General features: G+C 40.6%; 2 protein-coding genes across 2 annotated transcripts; one reads left to right on the top strand and one right to left on the bottom strand.

Annotated features, from left to right (window-relative positions):
* Positions 1 to 3,066: 3,066 nt before the first annotated feature.
* Positions 3,067 to 6,750, bottom strand: Pramel36 (PRAME like 36). Its single transcript, XM_087584711.1, has 3 exons — positions 6,437 to 6,750; positions 5,400 to 5,987; positions 3,067 to 4,624 (listed from the first exon to the last, which is right to left on the bottom strand). The coding sequence occupies exons 1-3, from the start codon at positions 6,721 to 6,723 to the stop codon at positions 4,087 to 4,089; spliced, it is 1,413 nt and encodes a 470-aa protein (XP_087440837.1). The 5' UTR covers positions 6,724 to 6,750; the 3' UTR covers positions 3,067 to 4,086.
* Positions 6,751 to 23,241: 16,491 nt separating this feature from the next.
* Positions 23,242 to 25,902, top strand: Pramef20-ps2 (PRAME family member 20, pseudogene 2). The gene is made up of 3 exons (XM_087584710.1): positions 23,242 to 23,528; positions 23,988 to 24,578; positions 25,335 to 25,902. The coding sequence occupies exons 1-3, from the start codon at positions 23,242 to 23,244 to the stop codon at positions 25,900 to 25,902; spliced, it is 1,446 nt and encodes a 481-aa protein (XP_087440836.1).
* Positions 25,903 to 27,579: the final 1,677 nt, after the last annotated feature.

Here is a 27,579-nt window from a genome sequence, read left to right as displayed (position 1 = left end):
TCTAAATCCCATCAACCAATTTAGCCATGTCACTGAATTTAAACACCAAAAGTAGACCAGTGGATGTTGTGATTGGCATTGGGAGGATGTGTAAAGTTTTTCCAAAACTAAATGTCAATTAGGCAGGCTCTAATCACCTAACAGAGAGGCCTCTGGGAATTCAGGAGACTTAGTTTATGGATTGAGTTAAAGTTTGAAAGTTTGTAAGTTTGAATACTACATACTAAAAAGTGCAACTTGCTCTCACCTGTGGGTATTCCATTCCCTGACTTTCAAGGGTCTTGAGATATCAACTACTTGGAAATATCTTATGGCTTTCATCACAGTCTTGCATCTTTCCTCCACCTTCACTGAAAACACCTAGTATTCTACTCTGGGTCTTAAGAAAAATTAAGGGGTTTGGGGTTGGTGGAGCACACCTTGAAAATCAGCATCCTGAGACAGACAGGTAGGCAGAGCTCTGATAGTTGTAGACCTAGCTGGTCTGCAGATTTCATGGATGGGCAAATCTACACAGAGACACTTCGTCAAAACCCAAAACAATCAAACCATTGCAACAACAAAAGAAAAATTTATATAATGGTTAACATTGTCACCTTGGTTTGCTTTAGACCCCTCAAGGAAACATGCCTGACAGAGTTGTGTAAAGAGCCATTGGACAGATGTTATACTTGGAATAATGAGGTGGTCTTTCATAGAATAAGATCATGGCCCCATATGCTGGCGTAATAAGAGAATAAGAAAGAGGGTGCAAACTGATTATGACTCTTGCTTTTCACTTCTCCCTGCTTATGAACACATGCTGACCAGTTGCCTTACTCTTGTCGCTTTGTTATCCTTACAGTGATGAACCCTATTCCCTTGAAAAGTGAGTCAAAAAAAACCTTTTACATGAAAACTGATTCTTTAAATATATTTCATCACAGCAAGTATTATTGCCCATACTAGGGATGAGGCAGATTAATTAGAGTTTCTTAAGAGTTGTTAAAGGAAAGTTACTTTCTCTTGGGCATAGAATATGGTCTGGTTTGGACCTCTGACTCTGGGGTAGCCCTGTTATTGCAATCTGTATCAAAGTTTAGAACATTCCTTTATATTATCCCTCTGTCTTACGAGTTAATTCAACTGGACCTGTCAATCACTTTACCAAGAATACCATGCCTAAGGAGAACTGGTTCACCCGAGGATTCTCAAAGATGGGAGGTGTGATTAACCCCTTAATGAGATGATGTTCTTACTTCTCCCACCCCTACCAATTGCTTAGTTCTCTGCACTGCCAAATCAGCCTATTCCCTGAGTTCTAACTCAAAGTGGTAAATTCAGTCTCTAAACTTTTCCCCACCAAATCCTGTGTAAATTCTCAATGTGCTTGCTGAGATTCTCTGTACTTTTTGCCTTTGGCTTCTATAGACCCCCCACCTGTCTTTTTCTATGGTGTGTGCAGACCTCCGCTGCTCTTCCTTACTGTACAGACCTGACTCTCCCTCATTATCTCCTTCCTCAACTGGTACCTTCTGTTATTTACAGCTTACCTGTCTTCCTCTCAGACTCCAATAAGATGATAGAAGTGAGTCCTTCAGAATTTCTTCATACATTCTTTTTAATATACTTCATCTCCGTGAGAAGGGCTGTGGAGGAATTCCTGGGAAGCTGCTCACTTTCCAGAGGCTGGCCTACTGGCATTCAGTGACATAGGGAAGATGGAATGCCTCAGGCAGGAGACTGGACATTCCTGACTTGGAGAAGCTTTAGTGCATTAAATAATTCTAATTTGTCTCTCCACACATGTCCCACTGAACAACTTGTCACTAACAATTTAAACAGAATCTAATGCACTAAATGATATTTTTAAACTTTATAATGTATTAAAGTTAAGGACCCAATTACCATCAATCAAAGGGATTTAGAATGTTTTCAGATGCCATCTGAGACAAGTATGAGAGTGCTCAGCTTTCTTAAAACCACTGCCTAACGTTTCCATCAATGTAAATATTTTAAATTTTTACCAATATGTCTAAGAACTGCTTTAAATTAAAACATCTTTGAATTATTACCATAAGAAATTCATGAAACTGCTTCCATATTTAAAGATCATATTGTTTCCCACATTTCTTTCTTTTCCCTTTCATCACTTGTGCAAAGGAGCATTTCTGTAGTATTTGACTTAATTTTCTATCTAGCCACTTTGTTGAGGGTGTTTATCAGCTGAAGCAGCTCTCTGATAGAGGTTGGAGTGTCTTTTACTTATACTCTGAATTCTTTTGTGAATAGAGATACTTTGAGTTCCTCCTGTCCAAAATGCTTCCCCGAAATTGGCATTAGTTGTCATAGAGCTCTTGCTAGGACATTGAATTCTATATTGAAGAGATAGGGAGATAGTTGACTTCCTTGTCTTGTCCCTGGTTTTAGTCAAATTTCTTTACCTTTCTTTCTATTGATTTTGAGATTAGTTGTCAGCTTGCTGTATATTGACTTTCCTATCTATACATTTATGCCTTTATTTCTGGTCTATAAAACAGTTTTATCATGAAGGGGTACTAGATTTTGTCAAAGCATATTTCAGCATCTAATGAGATGACCATTTGGACTTTTCTATCTGTTTGTATATATGATGTTGTATACTGCTGTATTTTCCAATGTTGAACCATCACTGCATCCAAGGGATGAAGCCTACTGTATCAAGATAGATAATATTCTTGATGTGTATATGGAGTTAAATTCGCAATGTTGTATATAGAATTTTGTATCAATATTGAAATGGAAAATTGGTCTGAAATTCTTTCTATTTTTTTTTGAGTCACAGTTCTGTGGTCTGTGCATTTGCATGACTGTGGGCTCAAAAAATAAATAGATAAAAAAATAGGAAGACAGATAGAGGATGTCCTAATACAAATGCCTAGTACTTTTCTGTCTTCCAGGCTGGAGATCTCAAACTAGAACCCAGAGGAAATTAGGCTATCACTCACTAATTAAACTCAATGGAAATATCTGAAAGTCCACATACTCTTTTCCTTGTATGAGAAATAACATTGAGACACACAAAATTCAAGCAAGCAGACTTCTACTGAACATCTCCACTCTAAATAATTAGTTTATTTTTTAAGTCTTTGTTAAATCATGGGTTTATTCCAAGACTTTCTCAATTAAGTGTGTATACATATATTCTGCATATTGGGGATATTAAAGCTGGGATCCGCAGAGGCCTGAAAAAGGGCTTACCTCCTGAAACCTGAGTTATAGCTGAGAGCCACCTGATGGTATTACTTCTGAAAAAAAAATCTTTGATGACCTTTTAAAGCAATATGTGCTCTGAAAACAAGAGTCATGTCCCTTAGTCTACGGCTTCTATGGCTGCTTGTTTGTTTGCTTCTTTGTTTATCTGAGGAGTATGAAAGGAGTTTATTGTGAGCAACCAGCAGCAGGTTCACTGGTACGAAGCAAGAAGGCCTGTGAAGATGACAGGTAGTCAGGCAGCCAGGGTGATGTGGAGGAAGAGGAAAGGAGTGTGAGAAACAGAGGTTGTTCGTATCACTTTTCTGTATGGCAGGCCACCTAAATTTCCATATGTGAACCACCTTAGCTGATAACTTTATCCACCTGCCCAAGATTTTGAATCCGGATATGCCTGGCACTAAATTGTACATTTTAACCCTCTCCAGATGGTATCTTTTACAGAATCCTTAAATTTAGATATTTTATTGATCTATGACAACATTAATGATATCTAAAAAAGAACACATGCTTTAGTTATTCACTGAATATTTCAGTGAAGAACAAAAAGTTGAAAAGTAAACGACAAAGACTCTAGCTACTCTGTCCAGACTACAGATCGTGAAAATGGCCAAGTTGTGTTTCTGATTCCACAAGGCCCCTGTTTCCACAGTCCACCATAGAGTTTCCTTTGTCAAGCTTAGCTTCCAAGACCCCAGTCTCTGTACATGATTTTTGTTTTCACCTATCTAAACAGTGTCAGAAATCACTATCAGTGAGCACCTCAGGTTAGAGTTGTGTCAGAATCCTGTCATTTATTCATTTCTAGTAGTCGTCTACCCATGTTCACAGCCGGCAACTACAACTTCTGTTCTCTCATCCATAGACACACTGCATACCACATTTGTGGCACATATTTGTAGCAAAAGAAATGATCTTGAGCTGCCTTATTGTCCCAAGTGTATCTATGAGCTCCAGACAAAGTTGGGCAAACCTTTCTCTGCAGACATGAGCTAACTCATCATAGCACTCCAGAGGGGCAGGGTATTGTTCCACATTGATCTTGCTCCAGGTGGCAGTGTGCTTCAAAAAGTCCTTTAGGATGTGCATGGAGAAGTCATTGTTGTAGAAGTTGATCTTGGCCACCTGACAGCATTGTGTGAGTGCAGGTAGGAGGGCATTGAGCTGGTAGTCTTTCATTCTACACCCCTGCAAATCCAGAGTCTGAATTTTATCTGCCACTTTCTCCACGAGACTTCTCAGAGGCATAATATCCAAAGAACTTAAGGTTACACCGCTCATCTCCAGATGTTTTAGGTGAAAGAGGCTCTGACAGCAAGAGAAGGAATCCAAGTCTTTCTGTGAAATTCGGTAGTGCTTGATGGAGAGTTTCACCAAGGGTGTCATCAGGCTCCTAGAAATAAAGAAGACAAGAACATTAACTCTTGTAAATGGTGATAGAATTTTTGGGGTGGGGTTTATGAAATCAAAGAAGGAACCAAGGTGACCAAATATCAAAGATATTATCTAAGAGGTATCCTTTTAAAATCAGTCCATTCACACCCACAGCTGATCTGTTGCTCTCAGTCTCAAGCAGAGAAGCAATTTATCCTACAGGACCATGCTATAAGAGGAAAAAGTTCTATGCTAAAAGATTCCTGACAGTATCTAGGGAAATTATTTGTAGACTCACTCTTAGATGCATTCCATCCTAGGCTCTGAACACTCAATTTACTCTTCCTTTACAGGCCCAAACATTTCCTTATGCCCAAGTCACTCAGTCCTATGCCGCTCAAAACCCTTACTCATGGGAATTTAGGGAAAGATAGAAGGCTGTTCCCACAGAACCCCATACAGAGCTCCCCTCCTCACTTTGCTTCTGAGTCCTGCCACTCTTAACTACATGCCCATTTTCACTTTCTCTATCTGGGCTGTTGGTTACCTACAATTCCAAAAAGAATTACACACCCTCCTGACCAGATATGAACTATTGCATAACTTCCTTCAAACCTCTACTTCAGAAGAGCTCATTTGTGACTTTGAATCACTACACACAACTTCCACATTCTAAAGACTCCCAAAATGATTGTTCCTATTGAGTCACTTAAAAACTACCTGCACCATTAAACCTTAAAATGGAAAAGGAAAATTTGCTCTGCTGCGTAACGCAGCCCTCCATCCTTACTTACCTGAAGACCTGATTCATGTGGTCTCTAAGAAAATGGACACCACACAAGGAGAGATGCTGGAGACAATTGAATTTTGAGAACATAGAAATGAAACCCTTGACACACTTGTCCTCTCTCTCTCCTGTTCTATTGGCAATCTTGAATACATTCTTGTAGAGGGGTGCCAGGAGCAGTTTGCGAAGATTTCTCATTTGCCCAAAGAAGGAAGCAAACTGGGCCAGCTGGAAGACATTCCACTCAGTGTTCAGTTCCAATTCGATGTGCTCTGGGTGAAAGACATTCAAGATCTCTCTGATAAAGTCCATAGGCATAGCCCAGATCTTCAGTTTCATACAGCAGAAATACAGGAAGCCATTTCTCTGCTGGGCCCACTTCAAAAAGCATGCTTGTGCTTCATCAAGACGGGGCCTGAAGCACAGCTCAGTTACCACCTTCAGTTTGTGCCTCAGTGCATATCGGGGAAGGACCTTCACTACCGGATTTTCATCCAAGGACTCTGAAGAACAGCTGCCATCCTCTTCATCAGCCCATATGTGCCAGAACATGTGGTGCACATTCCTCAGGGCCAGAAACTGAAATTTTCGCTTGCTGAGGGTGAAAAAGGTGAAATATTGGCAGAAATGACAAGACCTTCAGTCAGTTTGCACTACAGGACTCTAAACTCCATTCTCCCCTACCCTGCCAAGGTGTAGGATTTATGCAACAAGAGTACAATGTGCACACACATTCTATGGAAGCTTTCCCTGAGCTTAATTTGTATGCATGATATCTTTCTTTCCAACAAGATGCTCGTAGGTTTTCCTTAGACCCATAATTAGTGGTTATGGGAATACCAGTGTTAGGTGCATTCTACAGTGAGGCTACCTATCTATTGAAAACCTTAATCCAGAGAAAACTCTCCTTACTCCAATCAACCAGTAGATTTCAAGGCTTCTGTATCAGAGTCTGAAGATCGCATCAAAAAACACTCTGCTAGAATCCATAATCTTTAAAGTCTAATTCCTGTGTTCCCTTCTACAGTACTTCGTACTCCTTACCTGTGGTGAATATCTCTTGTCAGTAGCATGTCTACACCTTCTAGGACAGCGTGCAAGGTTTCCAAGTTAGGGGTCTTCATCAATGCCCCAACAGGGAGACAGGGGAAAGGCCAAGTTGTCACCTGTTCCTTCATAAGCTTGCTGTGCCTGCCCTCAAAGGCCTCCTTGAACAATGCTGGGAAGAGCACTGTAGGCAGCTCCTCCAGAAAGGATATGATCACAGCCTCATTTCTCAGCAGAGTCTGCCTTGCCAGCTTCTGGAGTGTGGGTGGGCTCTGAACACTCATCCTCTAAGTGTTCCAGAAAGAAGGCTCCTGGGAAAGAAGTCAGAAAAGAATATAATTTCAAGACAAAGTTTGTAAAAAATTCTTCACTATCATACCAACCTTTGAGCTTCTGACTTACGTCTCTGGCAATGGTACAGACAACAATCTACCTCTTTATCCTAAACCGGGTGTGGAGAGATAGACTCCCACAATGTTATTATGGGAGCCTTTCAATCACACAAACTGCACAGAATTTTCAGGTAAAAATGCTTTATGTATAACCCTTTCTCAAAAAAAATTAAAAAATTAACAGCACTTCTAACAAACCCATTGAACATACCAACAAACCAAAGCCTACTGATGTGGATCACTATTGATTCCCAGAAATCAGGATGAAGTCAGTACATTTCTGAACATTTTAGGGTTTCCTTTTCTGGGAAGAGGACCATGTCCACATGTGAGTAACTTACAAGTGGAATTCCAGCTATTCAGAGTTAAAGTAGATCAAAGATACATGGTCTCCAGGTCTACAGTGTGAGTCGCAGTTTCACAAAAAGAAATAAAGACTATCATTTCAGTGAGCAAAACATGAGAGAACATCTTAGTCAGAATGATCTGCCTTTCACATTACCCAGAGCCACATGGTCACTTCTAAGAGAATTTGAACAACATAGAGAATCCTTGTCTCAAAACATTATATCGAGCACACTAAGTAAATATGCAAGCTATAATAAAAAGATACCTGAGATAAGGCTAAAACTTCATTTGGAATGAAACCCAAGGTCATCAATGTGTTCCTTTCACAAGATAGAAATGAAGATTTCTCTGCTATCCTGGAGTCTAAATTTCTCTTCATCAAACTACATGACCCAAGTGAAAATCATTACATACCAGTCCAGAGAACTGCAGATAGGTCTCTGAGTCCCAGCCAAACCAGGCTGTTTTCCAGGATACATGTCTTGGAGTGTGTTCTCTGGCTCCACTGAAGCTTTTATGCACCTTCCTGCTTAACCCTCCCTATTGAAGCCACACCCTTCAAATGGGAACTGGATTTTGATTTCCTGATTTAATCTCCACCCTTAAACATCTAGAGCAAACATCCAATCATTTCATTGATTGAATCAGAAGGCGTTGTGACATACTCACCACTCATCACCAATCCTGCCCTCTGCCCCCCACAAAAAAGTTTCTTGGCTAAGTATAATCATAGCACTTGTTCTTTCACCATATAATACAACGTTTTTTGATTTGTTCCTTCATTTGCTTAAGGTTTTCTTATTTTTCAATGTGTTTCAGGGACTGGTTCATGCTCTAAAAACAAGGTTGTGCTAGAAGTCTAAGGTCTAACAATACCCATGCCTCAGAATCCTTCTTATGCTGGGATTACTGTTCTGAATTACCATATCTGGCTGATTTTATTCATGGGATCAGAGTCATCTCCACTTTGCTTCAGCTCGTTGTTTAATCTGCAGCCATTTAAAGACATAAAATAATTCAACGATATTCTTTTCCACTGGATTTGAAAGCAAACACTGCATCAGAGAAAGGAATATGTACTGAAGCTCAAGGACTGTAGTGGATGCTCTGTCAATGAACTGCGGCTGCTGCCACACAAAAGGTGGAACTGGACCATGGCTTGATCCATTACTATTGTAGCCAGAATGCTGTGTCTGTACTCAGATGGTAGGAAGTCAAGCAGTCTGGGAGTCCTGTCTCCAACTTTCTGTGCAGCATACATGATGGGGCATGCTGCTAAGCTGAAAATTGAAAGTTGGAGGTAGGAGGCTCTGTGAAAAGTCATGTTCAGTCAATTTGTAAGCTGAAGTATAGCATGAGCCTGACAAACCTGCTCTGTAAATGGACAAAAAAAAAACAAAGAAAAAAGTAGCTTCTGAGGGAGATGCTGCCCTTGACACCCCAGGAAACAGAGATTTGAGGTAGGATCAACACAACAGACTTACTTGAGGGGATGATGCCTGGAGTGGAATATGGGCTATAGAGTTGCTTGACCCATATCGAGAACCTGTCAATCCTCTATTCCCATCACCTATAGGGTTGCTTGAGTTGGTCTGTGACTCCAGTTCCACCCGAATCTGAAAGCCACTTCTGACCTTCCTTGGCACCAGGCATGTGAGTGATGCCCATTCATATTTGTAGGAAAAACACCCCCTACACATAGAATAAACGTTCTTAAAGCAGTAGATCTATCTTGGGAATGTTGGCATACAAATTTAATTCCTCCACTCAGGAGTCAATGGCTGATTGATTCAGTGAACTCAGGGCTAGCCTTATCTAAATAATTAATTCCTAACCAGTGAAGCCTGTGGAGTAAGGATATGTCTTAAAATTAAACCAGAGCTGGGCAAGGGGGCACTGAGGAGACAAAGGCAGGGGGATCTTCCAGGTCCAGGCCAAATCAGTCCACAGAGTGGCTTTTGAGATAGTTGGGCCTCTTAAAAAGAGATATGCCAGACCGGATAAACAGTTCTCTGCACCCAAATCCCGTGGGAGGGAGAGCGAAACCTTCAGAGAGGCAGACACGCCTGGGAAACCAGAAGAGACTGTACTCTGCACACACATCTCGGACCCCAGAGGAAAACACCAAACGCAATCTGGAACCCTGGTGCACTGAAGCTCCCGCAAACTTCAGCGCAGATCTTCCTGGTTGCTGCCGCCGCAGAGAGCTCGTGGGCAGCACCCCGAGAGCAAATTTGAGCCTCGGGACCACAGGTAAGAACAACTTTTCTGCTGCAAGAGACCTGCCTGGTGAACTCAAGACACAGGCCCAAGGAACAGCTGAAGACCTGTAGAGAGGAAAATCTACACGCCCGAAAGCAGAACACTCTGTCCCCATAACAGGCTGAAAGAAAACAGGAAAACAGGTCTACAGCACTCCTGGCACACAGGCTTATAGGGCAGTCTAGCCACTGTCAGAAATAGCAGAACAAAGTAACACTAGAGATAATCTGATGACGAGAGGCAAGCGCAGGAACCCAAGCAACAGAAACCAAGACAACATGGCACCATCGGACCCCAATTCTCCCATCAAAACAAACATTGAATATCCAACCACACCAGAAAAGCAAGATCTAGTTTCAAAATTATATTTGATCATGATGCTGGAGGACTTCAAGAAAGACGTGAAGAACTCCCTTAGAGAAGAAGTAGAAGCCTACAGAGAGGAATCGCAAAAATGCCTGAAAGAATTCCAGGAAAATATAAATAAACAGGTAGAAGCCCATAGAGAGGAGACACAAAAATCCCTGAAAGAATTCCAGGAAAACATAAATAAACAAGTAGAAGCCCATAGAGAGGAGACACCAAAATCCCTGAAAGAATTCCAGGAAAACACAAACAAACAGTTGAAGGAATTAAAAATGGAAATAGAAGCAATCAATAAAGGACACATGGAAACAACCCTGGATATAGAAAACCAAAAGAAGAGACAAGGAGCTGTAGATACAAGCCTCACCAACAGAATACAAGAGATGGAAGAGAGAATCTCAGGAGCAGAAGATTCCATAGAAATCATTGGCTAAACTGTCAAAGATAATGTAAAGAGGAAAAAGCTACTGGTCCAAAACATAAAGGAAATCCAGGACTCAATGAGAAGATCAAACCTAAGGATAATAAGTATAGAAGAGAGTGAGGACTCCCAGCTCAAAGGACCAGTAAATATCTTCAACAAAATCATAGAAGAAAACTTCCCTAACCTAAAAAAAGAGATACCCATAGGCATACAAGAAGCCTACAGAACGCCAAATAGATTGGACGAGAAAAGAAACACCTCCCGTCACATATAGTCAAAACGCCAAACGCACAATATAAAGAAAGAATATTAAAAGCAGTAAGGGAAAAAGGTCAAGTAACATATAAAGGCAGACCTATCAGAATCACACCAGACTTTACGCCAGAAACTATGAAGGCCAGAAAATCCTGGACTGATGTCATACAGACCCTAAGAGAACACAAATGCCAGCCCAGGTTACTGTATCCTGCAAAACTCTCAATTAACATAGATGGAGAAACCAAGATATCCCATGACAAAACCAAATTTACACAATATCTTTCTACAAATCCAGCACTACAAAGGATAATAAATGGTAAAGCCCAACATAAGGAGGCAAGCTATACCCTAGAAGAAGCAAGAAACTAATCATCTTGGCAACAAAACAATGAGAAGAAAAGCACACAAACATAACCTCACATCCAAATATGAATATAACGGGAAGCAATAATCACTATTCCTTAATATCTCTCAACATCAATGGCCTCAACTCCCCAATAAAAAGACATAGATTAACAAACTGGATACGCAACGAGGACCCTGCATTCTGCTGCCTACAGGAAACACACCTCAGAGACAAAGACAGAAACTACCTCAGAGTGAAAGGCTGGAAAACAACCTTCCAAGCAAATGGTCGGAAAAGCAAGCTGGAGTAGCCATTCTAATATCAGATAAAATCAATTTTCAACTAGACGTTATCAAAAAAGATAAGGAAGGACACTTCATATTCATCAAAGGAAAAATCCACCAAGATGAACTCTCAATCCTAAATATCTATGCCCCAAATACAACGGCACCTACATACGTAAAAGAAACCTTACTAAACCTCAAAGCACACATTGCACCTCACACAATAATAGTAGGAGATTTCAACACCCCACTCTCATCAATGGACAGATCATGGAAACAGAAATTAAACAGAGACGTAGACAGAGTAAGAGAAGTCATGAGCCAAATGGACTTAACGGATATTTATAGAACATTCTATCCTAAAGCAAAAGGATATACCTTCTCCTCAGCTCCTCATGGTACTTTCTCCAAAATTGACCATATAATTGTTCAAAAAAAAGGGCCTCAACAGGTACAGAAAGATAGAAATAATCCCATGCGTGCTATCGGACCACCACGGCCTAACACTGGTCTTCAATAACAATAAGGGAAGAATGCCCACATATAAGTGGAAATTGGACAATGCTCTACTCAATGATAACCTGGTCAAGGAAGAAATAAAGAAAGAAATTAAAGACTTTTTAGAATTTAATGAAAATGAAGGTACAACATACCCAAACTTATGGGACACAATGAAAGCTGTGCTAAGAGGAAAACTCATACAGCTGTGTGCCTGCAGAAAGAAACAGGAAAGAGCATATGTCAGCAGCTTGACAGCACACCTAAAAGCTCTAGAACAAAAAGAAGCAAATACACCCAGGAGGAGTAGAAGGCAGGAAATAATCAAACTCAGAGCTGAAATCAACCAAGTAGAAACAAAAAGGACCATAGAAAGAATCAACAGAACCAAAAGTTGGTTCTTTGAGAAAATCAACAAGATAGATAAACCCTTAGCCAGACTAACGAGAGGATACAGAGAGTGTGTCAAATTAACAAAATCAGAAATGAAAAGGGAGAAATAACTACAGATTCAGAGGAAATTCAAAAAATCATCAGATCTTACTATAAAAGCCTATATTCAACAAAACTTGAAAATCTACAGAAAATGGACAATTTCCTAGACAGATACCAGGTAACCAAGTTAAATCAGGAACAGATAAACCAGTTAAACAACCCCATAACTCCTAAGGAAATAGAAGCAGTCATTAAAGGTCTCCCAACCAAAAAGAGCCCAGGTCCAGACAGTTTTAGTGCACAATTCTATCAAACCTCCCTAGAAGACCTCATACCAATATTATCCAAACTATTCCACAAAATTGAAACAGATGGATCACTACTGAATTCCTTCTATGAAGCCACAACTACTCTTATACCTAAACCACACAAAGACCCAACAAAGAAAGAGAACTTCAGACCAATTTCCCTTATGAATATTGACACAAAAATACTCAATAAAATTCTGGCGAACCGAGTCCAAGAGCACATGAAAGCAATCATCCACCATGATCACGTAGGCTTCATCCCAGGCATGCAGGGATGGTTTAATATACCGAAAACCATCAACGTGATCCATTATATAAACAAACTGAAGGAACAAAACCACATGATCATTTCATTAGATGCTGAGAAAGCATTTGACAAATTTCAACACCCCTTCATGATAAAAGTCCTGGAAAGAATAGGAATTCAAGGCCCATACCTAAACATAGTAAAAGCCATATACAGCAAAACAGTTGCTAACATTAAACTAAATGGAGAGAAACTTGAAGCAATCCCACTAAAATCAGGGATTAGACAAGGCTGCCCACTCTCTCCCTACTTATTCAATATAGTTCTTGAAGTTCTAGCCAGAGCAATGAGACAACAAAAGGAGGTCAAGGGGATACAGATCGGAAAAGAAGAAGTCAAAATATCACTATTTGCAGATGATATGATAGTATAATTAAGTGATCCCAAAAGTTCCACCAGAGAAGTACTAAAGCTGATAAACAACTTCAGCAAAGTGGCTGGGTATAAAATTAACTCAAATAAATCAGTAGCCTTCCTCTACACAAAATAGAAACAAGCCGAGAAAGAAATTAGGGAAACGACACCCTTCATTATAGACCCAAATAATATAAAGTACCTCGGTGTGACTTTAACCAAGCAAGTAAAAGATCTGTACAATAAGAACTTCAAGACACTGAAGAAAGAAATTGAAGAAGACCTCAGAAGATGGAAAGATCTCCCATGCTCATGGATTGGCAGGATCAATATAGTACAAATGGCCATTTTACCAAAAGCGATCTACAGATTCAATGCAATCCCCATCAAAATACCAATCCAATTCTTCAAAAGGTTAGACAGAACAATTTGCAAATTCATCTGGAATAACAAAAAACCCAGGATATCTAAAACTATCCTCAACAATAAAAGGACTTCAGGGGGAATCACTATTCCTGAACTCAAGCAGTATTTCAGAGCAATAGTGATAAAAACTGCATGGTATTGGTACAGAGACAGACAGATAGACCAATGGAATAGAATTGAAGACCCAGAAATGAACCCACACACTTATGGTCACTTGATTTTTGACAAAGGAGCCAAAACCATCCAATGAAAAAAAGATAGCATTTTCAGCAAATGGTGCTGGTTCAACTGGAGGTCAACATGTAGAAGAATGCAGATCGATCCATGCTTATCACCCTGTACAAAGCTTAAGTCCAAATGGATCAAGGACCTCCACATCAAACCAGACACACTCAAACTAATAGAAGAAAAACTAGGGAAGCATCTGGAACACATGGGCACTGGAAAAAATTTTCTGAACAAAACACCAATGGCTTATGCTCTAAGATCAAGAATCGACAAATGGGATCTCATAAAACTGCAAAGCTTCTGTAAGGCAAAGGACACTGTGGTTAGGACAAAACGGCAACCAACAGATTGGGAAAAGATCTTTACCAATCCTACAACAGATAGAGGCCTTATATCCAAAATATACAAAGAACTCAAGAAGTTAGACTGCAGGGAGACAAATAACCCTATTGAAAAATGGGGTTCAGAGCTAAACAAAAAATTCACAGCTGAGGAATGCTGAATGGCTGAGAAACACCTAAAGAAATGTTCAACATCTTTAGTCATAAGGGAAATGCAAATCAAAACAACCCTGAGATTTCACCTCACACCAGTGAGAATGGCTAAGATCAAAAACTCAGGTGACAGCAGACGCTGGCGAGGATGCGGAGAAAGAGGAACACTCCTCCATTGTTGGTGGGATTGCAGACTGGTACAACCATTCTGGAAATCAGTCTGGAGGTTCCTCAGAAAATTGGACATTGAACTGCCTGAGGATCCAGCTATACCTCTCTTGGGCATGTACCCAAAAGATGCCCCAACATATAAAAAAGACACATGCTCCACTATGTTCATTGCAGCCTTATTTATAATAGCCAGAAGCTGGAAAGAACCCAGATGCCCTTCAACAGAGGAATGGATACAGAAAATGTGGTATATCTACACAATGGAATATTACTCAGCTATCAAAAACAATGCTTTTATGAAATTCGTAGGCAAATGGTTGGAACTGGAAAATATCATCCTGAGTGAGCTAACCCAATCACAGAAAGACATACATGGTATGCACTCATTGATAACTGGATATTAGCCCAAATGCTTGAATTACCCTAGATGCCTAGAACAAATGAAACTCAAGACGGATGATCAAAATGTGAATGCTTCACTCCTTCTTTAAAAAGGGAACAAGAATACCCTTGTCAGGGAAGAGAGAGGCAAAGATTAAAACAGAGACTGAAGGAACACCCATTCAGAGCCTCCTCCACTTGTGGCCCATACATATACAGCCATCCAATTAGACAAGATGGATGAAGCAAAGAAGTGCAGACCGACAGGAGCCGGATGTAGATCGCTCCTGAGAGACACAGCCAGAATACAGCAAATACAGAGGCGAATGCCAGCAGCAAACCACTGAACTGAGAATAGGACCCCCGTTGAAGGAATCAGAGAAAGAACTGGAAGAGCTTGAAGGGGCTCGAGACCCCATATGTACAACAATGCCAAGCAACCAGAGCTTCCAGGGTCTAAAGCCACTACCTAAAGACTATACATGGACTGACCCTGGACTCTGACCTCATAGGTAGCAATGAATATCCTAGTAAGAGCACCAGTGGAAGGGGAAGCCGTGGGTCCTGCTAAGACTGAACCCCCAGTGAACTAGACTGTTGGGGGGAGGGCGGCAATGGGGGGAGGGATGGGAGGGGAACACCCATAAAAAAGGGGAGGGGGGAGGGGGATGTTTGCCCGGACACCGGGAAAGGGAATAACACTCGAAATGTATATAAGAAATACTCAAGTTAATTTAAAAAAAAAGAGAGAGATGCCCTTGATCCTGCTAAGACTGAACCCCCAGTGAAAGTGATTGTTGGGGGGAGGGCAGCAATGGGGGGAGGGTGGGGGGGGAACACCCATAAAGAATGGGAGAGGGAGGGATTAGGGGGATGTTTGCCCAGAAACCAGGAAACGGAATAATATTCGAAATGTAAATAATAAATATTCAAGTTAATAAAAAAAAAAGACAGAGAGATACCTAGTCTCAGAACAAGAAAACAAACAAAGACCTGAACAAGGTATAGTTTACACTGTGGTTCCTGTACAGGCCTTAACCCTAGCAATAGGGAGGTAGAAACAGGTGCACATGTGAGGTCAAGGTAGCCTCGTGTACACTGTGAGTTCAGGAACAACCTTAGCTTTTAAACAAACAAACACTGTATAAAACACAAAAACAAACAAACAAAAAAAACTACAGCAACAGAAAACAAAAAAATCAAAAAACAAAACAAACAAACAAAAAAACCCAAAACTCCCCAATGGACTAAGCAAACAAAATTTCTATATAAAAACTTTAAGAGAACATTACAGCTAGTGAGTGGTTCAGAGTAGAATTTCAATTGCTGCCATGACTGAATTCACTAATGAGAACCACAATATACTGAAAGAAATTACTTCAGGTTCTAGTTCTCCCTCCACTACATGTAGGCTCCATTGCTTACACACCAAAACACAAATGAACTAAGATATTCATCATGGAAAGAACAGCAGCAGAGATGATCCACGATGGTGATGCAAACTTCAAGGTACAGAGGAAGGAAGGCCCCAAAACTGAGTCTAGCCTACACATTACAATGTAATTCTGTCTCATCCAAACATATAATTACAACCACAGCTGGGTGTTAAATAGGCAGCTGAGCCACATGTCCTTGGACTTCATGAATGAAAATGGCTGCAGTACAGAGTCCAAGCATCTTGGCTCAAGAGAATAAGGGTTTCTTCCAAAGCAGTAAGGATGTCTCCTGGGAAAAGGAAAGAGAAATCAATAGTGGAAAGAAAGATTTTCAGGATAAATTGGGACCAAGAGAAAGGAGACTTTGAGCTGGGATGGGCTCACTAGCAGGTAATTAGGGAGCTTAAGGGCTAGCTTAGACCTTGACAAGTTAACAGGAACCACAGTTATTAATGGAAGACCCACAATTACATCTGGCCAGAGATAAAGACAGTGATTCTTTTTTAGGAAGCTGGGAAAAAAATCAAGCCTCACAGGGCATGGAGGCTTTTTTCTAAATACCCAATGTTGGAGAAAGGACTTTCTTCAGGTGTAGGCTTTGGGCAAGATGAGACAGGATAGACACATGATGCAATTATATTCATAAAAGCTTTTCTCTAGAGCTTTTCTGTGATTGCCATGTGTCCCTCTGAGAAGCTTGCACAGGATGTGCTTGAGGAATTCCATGCAAGGGTGGAACACATTAAACTCAGTTGTTTGGCCAGCATGGTTTTATCAAGATTCAAGGACCCCTGTCCTGGTGACTTTCGTCTTCTGTTCCATGCTCTTCAGAGTAGGAGGATGGAGGGCCTGACAGGATATTTGTATTTTTGTATGTTTGCTTCTTTGTTTATTTGTGTTTGTAAGTTTTGTCTTTGGCTGAGTGTGCCCTCTGGACTTGACTGAAACTGAGATCCTGTTGCTTAGTCCTACTCTGAATGTGCTTGAAAAACTTTCTAGCCCACTTGCTAGTCTGGTGTTCTATAGATAGGGTCAATTTTGAATTTCATCTCACAGAGATCCTCCTGCCTTTGCCTTCCTTTTGTACTGGGAGAATTTCTATGCGAACAAAGTCACCTGGCTGTGTTTTCATCATTTATTACCATCATTGTTCAGCAGGAAGTCATCTGGAGCCCTTAGTGTACTATTGAAAATACATGCACAATACCATGAAACGGCATTATAAAGGGACATGACGAACACCTTACACATTATATGTCTGGTCTGGAAGAAAGAGTTGAGATTCACGCTCTCCCATCTTCTACTAAGGCAACATTCAGAAGGCTGAGCCAGGAGGATGACGTGCTTTCATTTTGGCAAGGATTTCTATGGCTGCTGAAGTGCCTTATCTTTATGTTCAGACTCCATTTTAGAGAATCTGATGTATGTATGAACTCAGGTGAACTAATAACTGGTACGTTTTATAAATGTCAAAGTTGCACCTCAACAAAACCAAATCTCTAGGCTAATCCCCAACAAGACCAGCATTACCAGGTTATACCCTCAACCAGACCAGTATGTATAGGTTATTCCTATAACAAACCTACACCCTTTAGTTACAAGCCCATACCTTGTCTAGGAACCAAAAATGAAGAGGGCAACAGAAATTAAGGTTATGTTTGTCTCCCAGCAATGGGCAATTATGATAAGTCCATAGTAGCTTTCCAATTAGATGCTTGCACATTTACCTCTGCTTGCTGCTTATTATAAAGCTTGCCATGATAGAAAATTTGGGATCCCCCACCACGAAACTTTCCTATATGATGAAGGTAAGTTGGGAGGGATGCGGAACTTGCTTTAATAGAGCAAAAAACCTGTTGTGAGTTGCATCAGATCAGATCATGTTGGTTTTGGGGGGAATCTCTAACATTTCCCTTCCACAACAGTGTAAGTTAGGGAATAAAGTCCTTGCTTGGCATTCACAAAAGAGTAGATTATATATCACTGCATGATCTAGACAGATGGGGACATCCATTTCTTTCCATAACATGTGAGTCTGAGTACAGACCTAGAAATATGATGTCATCTTTGGCTATAATATAATGTGTTTGGCAAAGCTATACTGTACTAAAGTTTTCAAAACAACTTATAAAGTGTGTCAGTGAGGGACATGCCATCCATTGTTTTAAGACAGTTGAAGTAGGTTTTAAGACAGTTGAAGTAGGAAGGATCACAGGGAGTGGAGAGGTGTTCAGTGATTGCCGGGTATCTTGAATGACTAGGATTAGTTGAGGACTCTCATTTTTACAAAACACCTAAATTCAATTGCACAGCACATCCCACACCTGAGTTTGTCTTAAGCAAGCATGCTAGGCTGAACCTACATGAAATAGTCCTTCATTTTTGGTAGGCCAGAACAGCATCTCTGTCAGACACTCCTTTTTCTCTTTATCTTTGTCTCCATTTAGAAATTGGCTTAAATTTAGGGTTCAGGTTGCTCCTGTATTAACGTATGGCTGAAGATGGTCTTGAATTGATTCTCCAGATTTCAGTTCTTGCACTGTGAGATTACAGGTTTGGCTATCTTGCAAATTGCATGGAATCCTGGAGAGAGAATGCCCTGTATGCTGCATGGCTGTCTGCATATTGAGTACACACCAATCACCCTGGGACTGTATTAATGGAATCAAGCTATGCTCCTGCCTCCATGTCTTGAATAGGTGATGCTGTAGTTTAATGGAAAAGTATTCAATTCAGTCCTTGAGCACCAGAATATAATCCTGACTATTAAACTGTGTGTTCCAAATCTAGTGATAATAAAAGTACAAACTATTTTATGACTAGTATGAGCATCAGAGTAAACCCTGATATTAGGCAAAAAAGACTGACTTGGTCACATGAATAGAATTCACTCAGGTATAGTGATTACAATATTAATCCAAGCAGGAAGAAAGATAGTGAGGCACAAGGATTGTTGAACTTAGAGTTCTAAAACAACCCTGGCTTCAAAACAGGACCCAGTACATTACGGAATTCAAAACTACGTAATAATTAAGGAAATGAGGAGAGAAATTCACAAATTCCACAATATATTGCTAATTAATATCTGAAATGTTGGAGGGGTGGTCTGGCAGGGAGGAATTCTCACCGAGAGCACTGATTCAATCAAGGAACTGGTTGGATGATGTTCCCTATAGAATTCAAAGGGTGGAGTTTAACCATCCAATCTAATTCCAGTTTGGGATTGGAGGGTGTGTTTGCAATAGGGAGGGTGAGCAGGGAGGTATATACAGGCTTCAGAGGAACTAGAGAAAACATTCAGAGACCTGGAGCCTAGATAGCTGCCTGGTTTCCCTGGGACTCAGAGACCTCCTTGCAGTGCTCAGAACTGGTATGTAAATGGTTTCCTTTGAGTCATGCACTTTGATATATGCCTTTAGACTCTAAAATATGATAATACATTTTAATTTCTGTCTCTTTAGATGAACTCAACAAAGTCCTTGGATTTAATTCCAAATCAAGTTTAGCCTCATCTCTAACATCTATGTTAGCCTGTTGATTTCAATATTGTGGTAGATTTTTAAAGGAAGGTGATTCTATGTTATTCAAGCTCTCCTAGAAATGGCCATGTGGCTCTGGGTAGGCTGGATATGAAAACACTCCTGACTCAGCAGCCTCCTCAGGACTAAGTTTACTACCATATTACTTCATATTTCCATTTTCACAAATGCTTGTTGTGTTTGTTTTTCTGAGACCCTGGCTCATACTGGAGACCTGGAGAACTTGTGTCTTTGATCCCCTTTAACTCAAAATATCTAGAATTATACTTGTGATTTACTCAAATATCTTCCCTAAGGCTTTGCTTTGCATCTCTTTAACATAATTTGTTCTTGGATGTGGTCTGCTTTTGGGAACCAGGAAAATGTGAAAATTTAAGAACCCACTGTTTTCATCCTTCTTAGGAGGAATTCCATTTTCATCCACAACAGGAGTTTTTTTTTTTTTGTTTCTTTTCTTGTTTGTTTGCTTTTTGTTTATTTCATTTCTTGTTTGTTGGTTGTTTGTATTTCATTATTTTCTTTTTTTTTTCTATATTAACTCGAGTATTTATTTACATTTCAATTGTTATTCCCCTTCCTGGTTTCCCCGCCTACAAACCCCTAGCCCCTCCCCCTCCAATTCTATATAAGTGTTCCCCTCCCAATCCTCCCTCCATTAACGCCCCCCCCAAACAACCACGTTCACTGGGGTTCAGTCTTGGCAGGACCAAGGGCTTCCCTCTCCACTGGTGCTCTTAATAGGCTATTCATTGCTAAGTATGCAGTTGGAGTCCAGGGTCAGTCCATGTATAGTCTTTGGGTAGTATCTTAGTCCCTGGAAGCTCTGTTTGGTTGGCATTGTTGTTCATATGGGATCTCAAGTCCCTTCAAGCTCTTTAAGTCCTTTCTAAGATTCCATCAACTGGGGTCCGGTTCTCAGTCTGTGGTTGAATGATGGCATTCGCCTATATATTTGCTGTACTCTTCTGTGACTCTCAGGAAAGATCTACATCCGGTTCCTGTACCCTGCACTTCTTTCATATATCAATCTTATCTAGTTTTGTGGCTCTATATATATGGGACACATGTGGGGCAGGCTATGAATGGGTGTTCCTTCTGCATCTGTTCTAAACTTTGCCTTCCTGCTCCCTTCCAAGGGTATTCTTGTTCCCCTTTTAAAGAAGTAGTGAAGCATTGGCATTTTGGTCATCCTTGAGTTTCATGTAGTCTGTGCACCTAGGTAAATTCGAACATTTGGGCTAATATCCACTTATCAATGAGTGCATACCATGTGTGTTTTTCTGTAATTGGGTTACCTCACTCAGGATGATATTTTCCAGTTCCAACCATTTGCATATGAATTTCTTAAAGTCATTCTTTTTGATGGTTGAGTAAAATTCCATTGTGTAGATGTACCACATTTTCTGCATCCATTACTCTATGAAGGGCACCTGGGTTCTTTCCACCTTCTGAGTAGTATAAATAAGGCTGCTATGAACATAGTGGAGCATGTGTCTTATTACATGTTGGGGGCATCTTTTAGGTATATGCCCAAGAGTGGTATAGCTGAGTCCTCAGATAGTTCAATGTCCAATTTTCTGAGGAACTTCCAGACTGATTTACAGTACTGATTGTACCAGTCTGCAATCCCACCAGCAATGGAGGAGTGTTCCTCTTTCTCCACATCCTCCCCAGCATTTGCTGTCACCTGAGTTTTTCATCATTCTCACTGGTGTGAGTTGAAATCTCAGTGTTGTTTTGATTTGCATTTTTCTTATGACTAAAGATATTGAATATTTCCCTATGAGTTTCTTAGGCACTCAGCATTCCTCAGCTGTGAATTCTTTGTTTAGCTCTGAACTCCATTTTTTAATAGGGTTATTTGTCTCCCTTCAGTCTAAATTCTTGAGTTCTTTGTATATTTTGGATATAAGCCCTCTATCAGTTGTAGAATTGGTAAAGATCTCTTCCAATCTGTTGGTTGTCGTGTTGTCCTAACAACAGTGTCCTTTGCCCTACAGAAGATTTGCAGTTTTAAGAGATCCCATTTGTCGATTCTTGATCTTAGAGCAGAAGCCATTGGTGTTTTGTTCAGGAAGTTTTCTCCAGTGCCCATGTGTTCGAGAGGCTTCCCCACTTTTTCTTCTATTAGTTTGAGTGTATCTGTTTTTAAGAGGAGGTCCTTGATACACTTGGACTTAAGCTTTGTACAGGGTGATAAGCGTGGATCGATCTGCATTCTTCTACATGCTGACCTCCAGTTGAACTAGCACCATTTGCTGAAAATGCTATCTTTTTTTCATTGGATGGTTTTGGCTTCTTTGTCAAAAATCAAGTGATTATAGGTGTGTGGGTTCATTTCTGGGTCTTCAATTCTATTCCACTTGTCTGTCTGTCTGTCACAGTACCAATACCATGCAGTTTTTATCACTATTCCTCTGTAATACTGCTTGCATAGTGTTTGTTGATTGTATTTCATTATTTTCTTTTTTCATTTATGAGTTATTTTATTGAATTACATTACAAAAGTTGTCCCCCTTCTTGGTCTCCCCTTGACTACTCTCCTTGCAACCTCCCTCCACGTTGACTCTAAAGAGGTGCTCCCACATCTGCCCACCCACTCCTCCCTCACCCCTCTAACATCCCACTTCCCTGGGGCTACAAGCCTCCTCTGGACCAAGAGCCTTCTCTCCCATTGTTGCAATTTATGCAAATATGTGCTACATATTAATCTGAAAGGATGAATCCAACCATATTCTTTCTTTGGTGCTTAGTCTTTTGGAGCTCCAAGTGGTTCATTTAGTTAATATTTGTTATTCATTAGGGGTTGTAAGCTGATTCAGCTCCTTCAGTTCTTCCCTATCTCTGCCTTGGTGGTCCCAAGCTCAGCCAAATTCATTGTTTATAAGTGGCCGCAATTGTCTGAGACAGGTCGGCACAGCCTCTCTGAGGATAGCCATACCAGGCTATTGTCTGTAAGCATAGCTTGGCAATACTGTCACAGTTTGATTTCTGTTGGTGGGATGGATCCCAAGGTAGGTAGACTCTGAATGGTCTTTCCTTCAGGCTCTACTGCTTTTTCTCCATGCTTTTCCTTTAGAAAGGAAGAATTCTAGGTTAAACATTTTGAGATGGAGTAGTGGCCCCATCCTTCAACTGGGAGTCACCTGTATCCACAGATGGTTGTCTATTAAGGTTCCATCTCCCCTCTGTTGAATATTTAGCTACTGTCATCCACATTGTGCCCTGAATGTCTCTCCCATTTTCCTATGTCTCTTTCATCCTTTCTTTTTCTTTAAAGAAATGGTCACACTTAACACATCAAGAGCAGAAAATTATATACCCATTTGAGTGATATAAAATCTGACATGCTGCCAGTGTGGGAGTCTGTCTTTACATGACCAGTTTAGGATGAAGAGGTAAAATGATGTCTCTACCATTGGCAGAGCACAAACTCAGAAGCTTTGTGGTTGTTGTGATTTTGAGGAAATTTTATGAACTTTGTCTTGAAAGTGCATCTTTTCTGAATCTTTCACCAGGTGCTTTCTGAGTGGAGACCTTAAAAGATGACTGTTCAGACCCCACCCACACTCGAGAAGCTGGCAATTCAGTCTCTGATAAGAAATGAAGATGTGGCCATGTCCTCTCTGGGAGAGCTGCCTGCTGTGCTCTTCCCAGCACTGTTCAAGGAGGCCTTCACTGGGAAACACATCAACCTCGTGAAGGAAGTGGTGGCAGCTTGGCCTTTTCCCTGTCTACCTGTGGGTGCATTGATGAAGACACCTAACCTGGAAACTTTGCAGGCTGTGCTAGATGGAGTAGACATGCAACTGACAAGAAAGTTTCACACCAGGTAAGGAATAACCAATTACTATAGAAGAGAGCACATGGACTACACAGTAGAGTTTGCCAGGGCAGTTGTCTTGGTTATACGTGGATCAGAAAATTTTGATAGCATCTTCATGCAGGGATACATGGTCCATGAAAGCTCTTTACTTGTCCTAAGGATGGCTGGATATGGATTATAATAGAATATGGACTAGAGTAAATGTAGCCTCAGAGTTGAATGAGCATATCCCTGGCATTCCCCAAACCACTAATAAAGTGACTAAGGAGAAATAAGGATTACCTTAGTGAAAGAAAAGTAATCAAGTGGACAGAAGTCTGGGAAAGCATGTGGAGCAAGCCTGGGTCCAGTTTGGATATAAGATGCCTAAAAAATATACATCTTAGCAGAGGGAAGAAATGAGTTTACATATATGTAGTAAAAGTTGATTCAGAGTCTCATGACATTCATATATTCTACCCACAGGAGAACAAAACTGCAGGTTCTCGACCTGAGAAATATGCACCATTACTTCTGGAACATACAGGCTGGAGAAGAAGACAGCAGCTGTTCAGCAGAGAACTCAAAAGAAAAGAAAGTTGTGAAAGTCTTTCACAGATATGCACTAAGGAAGCGTGTGAAGGTCATAGTTGAACTGTACATCCATTCCTGCCTGAAGGAAGAACAAACATGCCTGTTGAAGTGGGCCCAGCAGAGAAAGGGCTCCCTACATTTCTGCTGTACAAAGATGAAGGTCTGGAATCTATCACTCTGTGGTATTGGAGAGATCCTGAAGGTTTTTGATCCACAGCATATCACAGAATTAGAACTGCATACTGAGTGGACTCTGTTAGAGCTGGCACATTTTGCTCCATATTTTGGACAGATGAGAAATCTCCAGAAAGCCTTCCTGGCACCCCTGCACAGGATCATGTTCTCTAATAGCAATGGAAAAAGAGACAGAGAAGCCAAGTGTATCAAGAAGTTTATATCTCAGTTTTCCAAATTCAATTGTCTCCAGCATCTCCACATGTTCTGCGTCCATTTTCTTAGAGATCACATGAATCAAGTCCTAGGGTAAGTAACAATGAAGAGCTAGGTCAGATACCAAACCAAATGTGTCTCTCTTATCTTAAAGATTAGTGCTTCACGCTGACAGTGGTCACTAGGAACAAATATTCAAGGACTAATGGGACTCACGATTTTTATGTATAGTGTTCCACAAGGTAAATTTTACAAGTGAAATCAGTGTCTCAGATGAGCACTCATGAATGACAGAATTGATTTGGAGTTAAGAGTAGTAGTAAGAGTGGGTGGTAATTCTTCCGGGATGATAGCCAGGATTTGGAGGACTCAGTAGCACAGTGTGAACCTGAAATATATGTTCAAATCTGAAAAAACATACTTCTATCTTACCCCACTTCCCATGGGTGAAATCTTGGGATCCCAAATAGCACTGAGTGCATGGGACAGAGGGTAAAACTTTGGCTGTAAATGAGATCAAGGGTGACTTCAGAGGGAAGGAGAGAATACAGAGTCAGTGAGCACATGGCAAGTATCGAGATGCTATCACAACTTCCTTAGGGTGGAAGTTTTTCTGTGTGCTTTCTGGATTTCTGGGTTGAACTGGTTTTCATTTTTAAAGTGAAGCCAAGAGATGAACTGTGGGGTGGGCATGACTGATCAATTTCCAACAGGAAGCATCATAAATGATGTCCTTGATCATTTAGTCAAACTGACCTTGGGGTATCTGGTTCCTTCTACTACTCTGTACATTCCAGCCAAATGTCTACAACACCATTAGCCAGAACTAACCCCCTGTTCTATCCCTAGGTGTCTGATGACTCCCTTGGAGACCCTTTCAATCACTTACTACCTAATTTCACAGAAAGACTTGGATTCCCTATCCCGCAGTCAAAGCCTATTTCAGCTCAAACATCTGGATTTGAGAGGAGTGGTCTTATGTGATCTGGATATTATGCCTCTGAGAGGTCTCCTAGAGAAAGTGGCAGACACTCTTGAGACTCTGGATTTGCAGTGGTGTAAGATGACGGACTCCCAGCTTTATGCCCTCCTACCTGCCCTCAGACATTGCTGTCAGCTCACCATGGTCAACTTCTACAGCAATAACTTCTCTGTGCCCATTCTGAAGGATCTGATGCAGCACATAGCCAACTGGAGCAGGATCCGTGTGCAACAGTACCCTGCCCCTCTGGAGTGCTATGATGACTTGGCTCAAGTTTCTGTAAAAAGATTTGCCGAACTTTCTTCTGAGCTTATGTATACTCTCGGAGTAATAAGGCAGACCAAGAACATCTCCTTTGCTACAGATATCTGCCATACATGTGGTCAGCGCTGTGTCTATCACAATGGGTCCAGACTTTGTTGTTGCTGGCACTAAATTGTGAAACAGGACTTCGGTTTTTGACAACACAACAGGCTTGGGACACATCTCTCATCTGGGTTCCTAAAAGACTGTGGCTTCTGACACTGCTCAAATCGTTGAAAACCATGATGTACAGAGACTGGGATCTTGAACGCTGAGCTGGACATGGAGCAAAATTAAATTAACTGTGGGAACAATGTCCTGTTCACTCAGAAACACAATTTGGCCTTTATACAGAACTTCTGCCCAGACAGTCTAACAAGATGCTTTGTTGTGTACTTATATAAACTGGACGTTATCTCCTTGGGCTCTTTGATCGTTTCCATTCTTGCTACCAGGCTTCGTAGTGTCTGGAATGTTTAATGGGTCCAGAATGGCAAGGCCCTGGTGCATGAATGCATTGGCATGTATAAAATAAAAATTTTCTTGACACTTCTTTCCCTTGTCCTTTTTCTGGGCTACGTTTACAACCTTCTTATGTGGCTGATCAGTTATGTGCACTAAACATTCAAACTAAAGCGAGCAGCCTAGACACATCTCCAATGAAGTAGGATTAAATGAATCACAGAAGATGAAAATACAGTCCATTCAAACCACAAGGCACCTTGGCCCCATCAGGGATGCCTAAAGAGAAGAATACAACCTAGGGCAAAGTAAACAGGCTCCGGTCTGGCTTTGAACTCTTGATCTTTTTGTCATGCCTCCATGAGATTATTACTAGGAATCTCTATGTCAAGCCTTTATGCCACATGTCTCTAGAGTTTTATTCCTATGGACTCCCAAACTGTACATAGGACCCAAAATGTGTGTAAAGGTGTCCAATAATATAGAGTTCCCTCTACTATATAAAGTATCTACTTTACAAAGGAATGTTATTCTAAGTATTGATTTATAACAAAAATCTCCCTCAGCCTAGTCCTTATTACTCCTTACTGGATAGTGAACTATCAATAAAATGATTTATTGTACACTGTATTTATTAAGCCCATAGATAATAGGTTCTCCATTTAAATATCATTGTGATTGTCTGAATTGAATAATGGATCTAAATTTAAGGACTCATCCACAAATGTCCTCTCAAGAGAAGTCAAAATAAATACATTCATGCCAGGAATATCACAATTTACAATCTTGGGTAGGTGGAAAAGTTATCAGTTAACATGGAAGAAATGTGGAGACCTATGCTAGCCTGAGGTACAGAAGAAGCCAAAAAAAACTAAACAAACAAATAAACAAAAAATACAAGAAACCTCTCTCAGGCTCCTTCTTTCTGTCTTCCCACACAAACTGTCTCCCTGTCTGCATGTCCAGTTCCCTGGCCTTGTTCCTTGGAATCAGTGAACTCATCTTACATTTGCCCACAGTAAACATGCTTTCACATTCTTAAAACAAATGACCTATAGTTTGAGAGAGATTGCTCACAGGTTAAGAGCACATGCTAGTTTTGCAGAGGACCAAAGTTTGTTTTCAGAGCTTACAATCAGGTGACTCTCAAAGGAAAATCAGGCTTCAGGTGACAGGACCCTTTTTCTGGCCTTTGTTGATCCCACCTTTCACATGAACAAACCTATATAACATACCTGCAGATGTACACCTACCTGAAGATGTCTTTAAATAAAAAAAAAACAATTTTACAAAGAAATAAACATGGCCAAATTAATTAAAATGGGGATATTGATTGTTAGCAGTTGT

Source organism: Rattus norvegicus, chromosome 14 (genome assembly GCF_021556685.1).
Source record: "Rattus norvegicus strain SHRSP/BbbUtx chromosome 14, alternate assembly SHRSP_T2T, whole genome shotgun sequence".
In the NCBI taxonomy this organism is placed as follows: domain Eukaryota; kingdom Metazoa; phylum Chordata; class Mammalia; order Rodentia; family Muridae; genus Rattus; species Rattus norvegicus.
This window is presented reverse-complemented; position numbering and strand designations above follow the sequence as displayed.

Bases quoted from the DNA above. Each gene is read 5' to 3' on its own strand.
- Pramel36 (XM_087584711.1), bottom strand. From the start codon at position 6,723: ATGAGTGTTCAGAGCCCACCCACACTCCAGAAGCTGGCAAGGCAGACT. The intron at 5,988-6,436 runs GTAAGGAGTACG...TTTCACCCTCAG, and splicing joins ACAAGAGATATTCACCACAG to CAAGCGAAAATTTCAGTTTC. The intron at 4,625-5,399 runs GTAAGTAAGGAT...CTTTATTTCTAG, and splicing joins CACATGAATCAGGTCTTCAG to GAGCCTGATGACACCCTTGG.
- Pramef20-ps2 (XM_087584710.1), top strand. From the start codon at position 23,242: ATGACTGTTCAGACCCCACCCACACTCGAGAAGCTGGCAATTCAGTCT. The intron at 23,529-23,987 runs GTAAGGAATAAC...TTCTACCCACAG, and splicing joins ACAAGAAAGTTTCACACCAG to GAGAACAAAACTGCAGGTTC. The intron at 24,579-25,334 runs GTAAGTAACAAT...TTCTATCCCTAG, and splicing joins CACATGAATCAAGTCCTAGG to GTGTCTGATGACTCCCTTGG.